Raw genomic sequence first — 10,988 nt, forward strand, 5'->3', positions numbered from 1 at the left:
TATGGGGCCGAATTGGCATGCTGCAAGATTACACCGCCCGTCGTCGCACACAGTCTGCAATGGTCCTTGCTCTGTATGGACGTTGCATTTGGTCCCATACACACGCTGACGAGTTATGACATTGCGACTGAATGGAGAATGGTGTCCCTGTATCTCACCGTATTGAGGTTGTCTGGGATGATAGGGAACCTTGGTTTTCATGTGGCAGCCTTACAAACACCACACCATGACACTGCCTTCACCAAGCGCTACGCGCTGTTACGCTCTATCCGTGCAACAGTCAGCGTGGCATTCTCCTTGCCACCTCCATTCGGTCATTGAACAGCCAAAAGGGCACATATACTCTTCTCAAATGTTAAAGATAAACTTGGATGTTCTGTATACCAAAGATTGCGTGAAAAAGGGAAAGATTGAACCCTTGACACCCGCACCCGTACCAACAGTATGATACAGTGTTGAGCACAAAAAGGGAAATTTGGGCACTTTTTTTTAGCGACCCACTGACGTAAGCAGCCCTGGTGCTCGTTCCATAAATTTATAATCATAACGAGTTTGATACCTTGTGAAAGAAAATCGTACACGCTTTCTATTGATATGTAACACATTGAAATTGATGCAGAAACAACGGAAATATGATCAGCCAAAGTTGATATTCCAAACTTTTTGTGCCGAGTTTAGACCAGGCTTTTTTGGGATTCCTGGGACCAGGGGGGGCTCTTTTGACCCCCCCCTTCGTAATTTCAAAACGGCTTGGTTTACGATCGCCAAATTTAGAGGGGATGATGTACTAGTGAAGTTTAATATTTTCTGTATTTTTGGTATTGTTATGACGTAATATGACGTAATTATGACGTCATGATGTCATATATTGGGCTAAATTCGTCAAAATATGAAATTTCCGCTATACTTAAATGAATTGAACAAAATGATGACTATAAAGCTTATCTTATTAGTGTCTAAGTCTGCTAAGTCTTTTGTTGCCAATGACGACGACACTGACGTCTATATGACGTCAAAAAATGACGTAAATTGTCCGCAATCTTGGATCGACAAGCTTGAATTTTCTAAAATACGACTTTTTCCACATTTAACCTCAAAATCCAATAGAAATGGACTAAAATGATCAAGTGATTGTGTTTTGCAAGAAAATAAAAGATTTTGACGGCATTTGAGCAAAAATTACATGTATTTATCGTTAAAAATGACATTGTCCGCCATCTTGGATTTTGACCCATGACGTCCTCAAATTAGCATGAATTATGTATATTTGATTTGAAATGTGACTTAAAATTACACAGGATGTTCATGATATAAATAAACAAGTTTGATGTAGCAATAAAACCATGAAATCCCATAATTCAAACTGAAATTAGTAAATTTGGGAAAATATGCCTGTCAGAATCCCGTTGCCATGGCAACACGAAAAATTACAAACTAAATTTTTTCACAGAATTGTTGTTAACAATATTTTAGGAAAATTCACCAAGTGTCGCAGTTCTAGCACACGTCGTTCACCAGTTATATGACGTCAAAGTTGGCGCAGGCACTTTTAGCCCCCCCCCCCCCCCCCCCGGTCTAGATAGGGTTAACACAGGTTGACCCAAACTATGATGATGACCCAAACAAAATTTGCTATAGTGACCAACAATTCATTTTTGAAACCCAAAACAATGTTAAACTCTTTGCATCCGTCTCCTATAGCAACCGTTACCAAGTAAAAAAATCGTACGTACATCTTTTCTCAGGTACCTGTGCACGGCAGACAATGGCTACGCCACTGACTATAAGGCTGTAGACATCAGCAAGAAAGGTACGGTAAAAATACCTTTTTTTCCGCTTCAGCTTTTGATGGCCTCCTTTGGAGTATTAAGCTTTTGGGCTGGATGGATGATTAAAAATTATTACAAAAGATAGTCAATCACAAAATATTAAAAATATCCCAACCCACAGACTAGGCTTCGTACGAAAGCTAGCTTATTGCTGAAATTTGTGTTCCTTTGTCTGGCTTGTCTTTATTAACTACTTCGATATCCTTGGAGGGTATTAATACTTTGCCCTTGTATTACATAACGTTAAAATGGCATTATGAAAGGCAAGATCTTATGGACTAGAATATTTGTCGTCGCGTGCTCCTTTAGCATCTATAGATACAAAATTTGGCTATCTGACCAGAGAGAAATCATTGCATGACGACTTTGAACACATTTGAAATCGCCTGACACAATCTGAATTGTAAACCTTGCATGAACTACCTTGTTCCTTGGGTTTCAGTATTAAACATAATTGTTATTAGCGTAGCCAAGGGAAAGGATATGCAAGAACAATAAAACATTAAAACTGCAGCGACCGTGATATTTCTATATTTCTCGGGCTACATATATAAAAAATAAATACATTCTATTTCCTTTTTTAAAGAATAATATTTCTAGGTTTCCCAATATTTATTACTGGATTAACCACACTTTTACGATCATCAAAAACCACTTACTGCTTGACGTGAATGTATTTTTTTCTCAGAAATTGACTACTGTAGTCCCGATCCGTGTCAAAATGAAGGATTTTGCACTAATCGGGCCACTGGCTTCCAATGCGCATGTATGGCTGGCTATGAAGGAGATGCTTGTCAAACAGGTACGTGCCTTGTCTATGATATGCATACATCTGTTTGTTACTCATTCTCTAACCACTTCTACATAAGGTATGTATAGATGTAGAAGACCTTACAAAAGTCACTGTGCTTTAGTTCTGGAACGTAGGCCGGTGCTATGCATGGTGGGTCAATGAGATCCAGGTAGATTCCGAGAATCCAGTGCATCGGGTTGGATCTCCGCCTGAAAGTGGCAAGGTTAGGGTTTTACTTGGAATTCAAAGGTTATGGGTTCAAATCCAAAGCAGTCCCCAATGTTGTGCCCATAAAAATGTCACCTCACACCAATTTCCTCGCTCATTTTTTAGTGAAAATAAGTATCTAGCTTTGATTTGGGACGTCCCTTGGATTAGAAATCGAGGGGACGAAAAATGATTTCAGGCTGGCTATCACCCTGGTCCCGTGTTTGAGGAGAGTCCACCTCGAACACTTCAAAGAACCCAGTACAGTTATTGAAAAGAGTAGGGGCCCTTCCGGGTGTGAGTGGATCAAATACAATCCAGTCTTACGTAGCATGCATACATCACTTACTTGTGTGTTACGCCGTACGTTGTTTTGACGGTTATGAGGAACAATGAAACAAGAAAACAAACAACTAAAATGGTACGTCGATGAAGGTTAGACATCCAGGTACTTCGGTCAGTAACGACAATGGTAGAATCCAAATTGATATCAGCCCTAATACTTTGGCTATGGCTAAATAGTCCCACACGAGAAAGACCTCTGATGTAGAGGACTTTTTCTCACGATCTGCTCTTCTTCTGCCATAAAAGATAACACGATACGCAATGTAAAAGTGATTCAAACAACTGGATCTTATACTAGTAGATTTTGGAAACAAAATGGCATGCATTGTTGTTACCTGAAATTCCAGATGCAAAACTAGTGGGTGATGCCTAAAGGTGGCTGTTGGTTTTACGGAACAAAAAACAACAACAACAAACAAACAAACAATGTGGTTCGTTACCTGAGATCGGAGCCGCGCGCGACGAGCAGGCAGCACATGTACGCCAGCAGGGTTGGCAGGAGAAGGGCGATCCATGCGGTCGGATGTAGAACTGCAGTGGTGATGATAGCCGCTTGGGTGAAGAGCACACGCACACGCTTCAGCTTTTGATGGCTTCCTCTCGAGTATCAAGCTTGTGGGCTGGATGGATGATTAAAAATTATTACAAAAGATATTCAATCACAAACAATTAAAAAGATCCCTACCCACAGGCTAGGCTTGGTACGAAAGCTAGCTTATTGCTGAAATTTGTGTTCCTTTGTCTGGCTTGTCTTTATTAACTACTTCGATATCCTTGGAAGGTATTAATACTTTGCCCTTGTATTACATAACAAAAAATGGCATTATGAAAGGCAAGATCTTATGGACTAGAATATTTGTCGTCGTGTGCTCCTTTAGCATCTATAGATACAAAATTTGGCATTTCTGACTAGAGAGAAATCCTTGCATGACGACTTTGAACACATTTGAAATCGCCCGACACAATCTGAATTGTAAACCTTGCATGAACTACCTTGTGTATATGTCAATACCTTACGTTTGGGACCGCAATGTAAACAACTGCGCAAAGGACTGTTCCTTGGGTTTCAGTATTAAACATAATTGTTATTTGCGTAGCCAAGGGAAAGGATATGCAAGAACAATAAAACATTAAAACTGCAGCGACCGTGATATTTCTATATTTCTCGGGCTACATATAGAAGTAATAAATATATTCTATTTCTTTTTTAAAGAATAATATTTCTAGGTTTCCCAGTATTTATCACTGGATAAACCACACTTTTACGATCATCAAAAACCGTTAACTGCTTGACGTGAATGTATTTTTTTTCTCAGAAATTGACTACTGTAGTCCCAATCCGTGTAAAAATGGAGGATTTTGCACTAATCGGGCCACTGGCTTCCAATGCGCATGTATAGCTGGCTATGAAGGAGATGCTTGTCAAACAGGTACGTGCCTTGTCTATGATATGCATACATCTGTTTGTTACTCATTCTCTAACCACTTCTACATAAGGTATGTATAGATGTAGAAGACCTTACAAAAGTCACTGTGCTTTAGTTCTGTTAATAAATATTACCTTTGTCAAAAACGTAAAATATCCCAGTGGTTATTATGGAAGTATTGGTAGTAATCATAGTATAATGCTTAAATTTCTGCCGACACAAATTTCATAGGTTTACACGGATCAAATTTTTAACGACCACTACTGATGATCAATCAAGTATTTCTACAATCTACAACTATTGCAAAGGTAGTGATGATAAAAAGTACATCTGTCTCCTATCACAACGGTAAGGGTATATTTGACAAGCACAAGAAAGTTGAAGCTAGTATTTCTACAATGTACAACTATTGCACAGGTAGTGATAAAAAGTACACGTGTCCCCTATCACGTGGGTAATGATACATTTACAAGCAAAAGGAAGTATTTTTGTACGATCAGGTATTGCACATGGATTTAGTTATGTTATATATACAATTGCTATATGTACATGGTTTTCATGATTGTCATTGACTAATAGTTACAAACAAAAAAAAAGTAATGATTTATAGTCAATATTTTGTAACAGTTTCATAACAATGGATAGTACAGTAACTAGAGATGTAAGCGGCATTTGCAATGAATATTTTCTATTTCTTTTATAAAGAATAATATTTCCAGGTTTCCCAATATTTATCACTGGATTTACTACACTTTTACAAACATCAAAAACCGCTAACTGCTTGTATTTTTTCTCAGAATTTGACTATTGTAGTCCCAATCCGTGTACAAATGGAGGAACTTGCACTAACCGGGCCAGTGGCTTCCAATGCGCATGTTCGGCTGGCTATGAAGGAGATACTTGTCAAACAGGTACGTGACTTGCCTATGATATGCATACACCTGTTTGACTCCTTTTCTAACCATTTCTAACCACATACAGCACGTATGTATAGATGTAGAAGACCTTACAAACGTCACTGTGCTTTAGTTCTGTTAACAAATATTGCCTTTGTCAAAAACGTAAAATATTCCAGTGGTTATTATGGAAGTATTGGTAGTAATCATAGTATAATGCTTAAATTTCTGCCGAGACAAATTTTATAGGTTCACACGGATCAAATTTTTAACGACCACTACTGATGATCAATCAAGTATTTCTACAATCTACAACTATTGCAAAGGTAGTGATGATAAAATGTACATTTGTCTCCTATCACAAGGGTAAGGGTATATTTGACAAGCACAAGAAGGTTAAACTAGTATTTCTACAATCTACAATGATTGCACAGGTAGTGAAAAAAATTACACGTGTCCCCTATTACATGGGCAATTAAACATTTACAAGCAAAAGGAATTTTTTGTACGATCAGAGGTATTGCACATGGATTAAGTTATGTTATATATACAAATGCTATATATACATGGTTTTCATGATAGACATTGACAAATGGTTAGGAAAAAATGTTATGATTTACAGTCAATATTTTGTTTCATAACAATGGATAGTACAGTAGCTAGAGATGTAAGAGGCATTTGTAATAGATATATTCTATTTCTTTTATAAAGAATAATATTTCTAGGATTCCCAATATTTATCACTGGTTCACCACATTTTTACGGTTATCAAAAACCGCTAATTGCTTGTATTTTTTTTTTACAGAAATTGACTATAATTGTAGTCCGAATCCGTGTACAAATGGAGGAACTTGCACTAACCGGGCCAGTGGCTTCCAATGCGCATGTTTGGCTGGCTATGAAGGAGATACTTGTCAAACAGGTACGTGACTTGCCTATGATATGCATACACCTGTTTGACTCCTGTTCTAACCATTTCTAACCACATACATCACAGTGGCGGCGGCTCCGGGGGGGCAAGGGGGGCGGCTGCCCCCCCCGAAAAATATGTTGGGGGGCGCCCCCCCCCCAGAAAATCAAGCTGAAACCTTGTGTATTTTTTTTGATGATGGAAATTTCTTTAAATCAAGCTAGTCTAACGGCAAAATTTACGCCTGAAAACGCAAGAAATGACGTTTCAGAGAGTCCCGATTTCAAAATTTCGCCAGAGTCCCTTGTGACGGCCCGCGTCTTCGGCCATTTCGGCGCAGGACAATATGTTGCGGGAGCGTCGCTCTCAAAAAACTTTTAAACTAATAGAAATTTTGCTATCGTACTTAGCTTAGTTTACAAGCAGAATGTAATGTGGCCCTCAAATGCTGGAAATGACGTTTTAGGCGGTCAAGATTTCAAAATTTTCTCCGGACCTCCCTAGCCGCGGATGACTAATTGTGCCTCCGGCGCTCACAACGACATGGTGAAAATTTGTTGAGGCGTGGGTCATCGCCCTCAAACATCTTTCTTTGACAAAAATGGCATTAGATTTAGCGAAGTCCCTCAGCAAAATTTGTCCCTCAAAATACAGAAAATGGGGTTTCAGAGGGTGCAGATTTTAAAATTTCCCCAGACCAACCTTGCTACAGCTTGCACCTTCCGCACTTGAAATCGTGAATATATTTTTGGGGCATCGCCCTCGCTAAAACCATGTGTCTTTCTAACAGAATTGTCATCAAAGTTAGCTTAGTCTAGCAGCAAAATGTGCCCGTCAAATCGCAGGAAATGGCATTTTAGAGGGTCAAGATTTCAAATTTTCCCGGGGGAGCATGCCCCCGGACCCCCCTAGGATGGTCGCGCCTCCGGCGCGACAGGTAGTGCCTTCGGCACTACATGTGCGGCAAAATTCTGTCAGTAAAGGGTCGCCCCCCCAAGCGAAATTTGCTGCCGCCGCCTCTGCATCACGTATGTATAGATGTGGAAGACCTAACGAAAGTCACTGTGCTTTAGTTCTGTTAACAAATATTGCCTTTGTCAAAAACGTAAAATATTCCAGTGGTTATTATGGAAGTATTGGTAGTAATCATAGTATAATGCTTAAATTTCTGCCGACACAAATTTTATAGGTTTACACGGATCAAAACTTTAACGACCATTACTGATGATCAATCAAGTACTTCTACAATCTACAACTATTGCAAAGGTAGTGATGATAAAAAGTACATTTGTCTCCTATCACAACGGTAAGGGTATATTTGACAAGCACAAGAAAGTTAAAGCTAGTATTTCAACAATGTACAACTATTGCACAGGTAGTGATAAAAATTACACGTGTCCCCTATCACATGACTAATGATACATTTACAAGCAAAATGAAGTATGTTTGTACGATCAGAGGTATTGCATATGGATTACGTTATGTTGTATATACAATTGCTATATATTCATGGTTTTCATGATTGTCATTGACTAATAGTTACAAACAAAAAAGTAATGATTTATAGTCAATATTTTGTCACAGTTTCATAACAATGGATAGTACAGTAGCTAGAGTTGAGTTGAGTTGAGTTTATTATGATTTACATTTAGCCTCCTCAGAGGCTATTCTTCCTGTGGTCATGGTCACATACATATTTACACATTACATACAGTTAAAAACATACAAAGTAATATACATAACACAATTTCTCATAGTCGATATTTACAGTCCAATTTTGCCGTCCAATACTTGTTAGTTGCTGTTCCATAACTGTGACATCCTGTACAGGAAGCGTCTTTTCTGAGAGTTGGATTTTGGTTTCGGTAGTCTGATCGTGTTCATTGAGCGTGTTTGGTAGTTGTGAATCTGAGACTGAAAGGTGATTTTGTCGTGCAGAGCTTTTGGTTGTTTGGTGAGCATTATTCTTTCGAAAGTGGCAAGGCTTTTCTGTTGAATCCTGTCCCTTACAGTCAGCCAGCCTAAGGTCTTCAGCATAGAGTCCACATGTGTGTAACGATCGCAACCAAGAGCAAGTCTTGCGGCCCTGTTCTGAACCACCTGTAGTCTCCCTATGTTGTTCTGTGTGGTGTTCCCCCAAACGGAGCAGCAGTAGTCTATATGTGGAATTATCAAGGCATTGACTACGGCTATTCTCTGCTGACGTGGTAATAAGTCTTTAACTCTCCCCACCTGTGCCAAGCTTCTGTTGCACTTCTTAACTATGTGAGTTACGTGGCTGTCCCATGTGAGGTTTTGGTCAAGGTGCAGTCCGAGTAGCTTTACTGTGGGGCATTGTTCCAAACGTTGACCTCTAAGTTCCAGCTCCAAAGTTGGCGCTTTCCTGGTTTTCTGTGCTGTTCCCACAAGCATCACTTTGGTTTTTCCATTATTCAGTTTTAGCATGTTTTCATCTGACCATGTTGCCACCCTTTCTAGGTCTGTTTTGGTTTCTGTTCTTATATCATCCAATGTGTGTCCTCGCGTGTGAATCGTGCTATCATCCGCATATTGGTCTAATAATCCATTCTGTACCACCTCCGGCATATCATTTACATATATGTTATACAGCTGTGGTCCTAGGCAGCTTCCCTGTGGTACCCCACAGTGCAAGGTTCTCTGCTTGCTGTAGGCCCCATTTGTATATAGTTGCCATTTGCGGTTTGTCAAGTACGATTCAGTCCAGGACAACGCATCTTCAGTGAACCCGTACGTCGTCAGCTTCTTTAGAAGAAGAGCGTGGTCTACTAGATCAAATGCTGCGCTGTAGTCTAGTAGGACTACCACTGTCATGAGCCCATTATCCATGTTGTCTAGCCCGTCATCTGTCATCTTCAGTAAAGCCGTTTCAGCTGAGTGCAGTTTTCTATAGGCATGTTGTGCCTCGGATTGACAGTTTGACCGAAGTAGGTAGGATGCAATCTGCTCAGCAGCGATTCTCTCACATATCTTCCCACAAGCCGGAAGTAGACTCACAGTTCGCGAGTTTGGTCCAGATAGTGACTGCCTATTATCCTTAGGAATTGGGATGATTTTAGCATGTTTCCATGTGTGTTTTCCAGCTAGAGATGTAAGAGGCATTTGTAATAGATATATTCTATTGCTTTTATAAAGAATAATATTTCTCGGATTCCCAATATTTATCACTGGTTCACCACACTTTTACGGTTATCAAAAACCGCTAATTGCTTGTATTTTCTTTTCTCAGAAAGTGACTATTGTAGTCCCAATCCATGTAAAAATGGAGGAACTTGCACTAATTGGGCCAGTGTTTTCCAATGCGCATGTTTGGCTGGCTATGAAGGAGATACTTGTCAAACAGGTACGTGACTTGCTTATGATATGCATACACCTGTTTGACTCCTTTTCTAACCATTTCTAACCACATACAGCACGTATGTATAGATGTAGAAGACCTTACAAACGTCACTGTGCTTTAGTTCTGTTAACAAATATTGCCTTTGTCAAAAACGTAAAATATCCCAGTGGTTATTATGGAAGTATTGGTAGTAGTAATCATAGTATAATGCTTAAATTTCTGCCGACACAAATTTCATAGGTTTACACGGATCAAATTTTTAACGACCACTACTGATGATCAATCAAGTATTTCTACAATCTACAACTATTGCAAAGGTAGTGATGATAAAATGTACATTTGTCTCCTATCACAAGGGTAAGGGTATATTTGACAAGCACAAGAAGGTTAAACTAGTATTTCTACAATCTACAATAATTGCACAGGTAGTGAAAAAAATTACACGTGTCCCCTATTACATGGGCAATTATACATTTACAAGCAAAAGGAATTTTTTTGTACGATCAGAGGTATTGCACATGAATTAAGTTATGTTATATATACAAATGCTATATATACATGGTTTTCATGATAGACATTGACAAATGGTTAGGAAAAAAAGTTATGATTTACAGTCAATATTTTGTTTCATAACAATGAATAGTACAGTAGCTAGAGATGTAAGAGTCATTTGTAATAGATATATTCTATTTCTTTCATAAAGAATAACATTTCTAGGATTCCCAATATTTATCACTGGTTCACCACACTTTTACGGTTATCAAAAACCGCTAATTGCTTGTATTTTTTTTCTCAGAAATTGACTATAACTGTAGTCCCAATCCATGTAAAAATGGAGGAACTTGCACTAATCGGGCCAGTGTTCTCCAATGCGCATGTTTGTCTGGCTATGAAGGAGATACTTGTCAAACAGGTACGTGACTTGCCTATGATATGCATACACCTGTTTGACTCCTGTTCTAACCATTTCTAACCACATACATCACGTATGTATAGATATAGAAGACCTAACGAAAGTCTTGTGCTTTAGTTCCGTTGATAGATAATACCTTTGTCAAAATGGTAAACTATTCCAGTCGTTATTATGGAAGTATCGGTAGTAATCAATGCTTAACTTTATGCCGACACAAATTTTATAGGTTTACAAGGATAACATTTCTAACGACCACTACTGATGATCCATCGCTTCATAATGTAAATTCGTTCGAGTTACAGGCACGTGT

General features: G+C 38.9%; 1 protein-coding gene across 1 annotated transcript in view; it reads left to right on the forward strand.

Annotated features, from left to right (window-relative positions):
• LOC118408068 overlaps positions 1-2,277 on the forward strand; it is a 13,459-nt gene extending 11,182 nt beyond the window's left edge. Inside the window, exons 6-7 of the mRNA XM_035808686.1 lie at positions 1,746-1,815; positions 2,272-2,277. Of these exons, the coding sequence (XP_035664579.1) occupies positions 1,746-1,815; positions 2,272-2,277 (76 nt within the window). The remainder of the gene's footprint in view (positions 1-1,745; positions 1,816-2,271) is intronic.
• The last annotated feature ends 8,711 nt before the right edge of the window (positions 2,278-10,988 follow it).

This window comes from Branchiostoma floridae, unplaced genomic scaffold, assembly GCF_000003815.2.
Source record: "Branchiostoma floridae strain S238N-H82 unplaced genomic scaffold, Bfl_VNyyK Sc7u5tJ_1550, whole genome shotgun sequence".
Taxonomy (NCBI): domain Eukaryota; kingdom Metazoa; phylum Chordata; class Leptocardii; order Amphioxiformes; family Branchiostomatidae; genus Branchiostoma; species Branchiostoma floridae.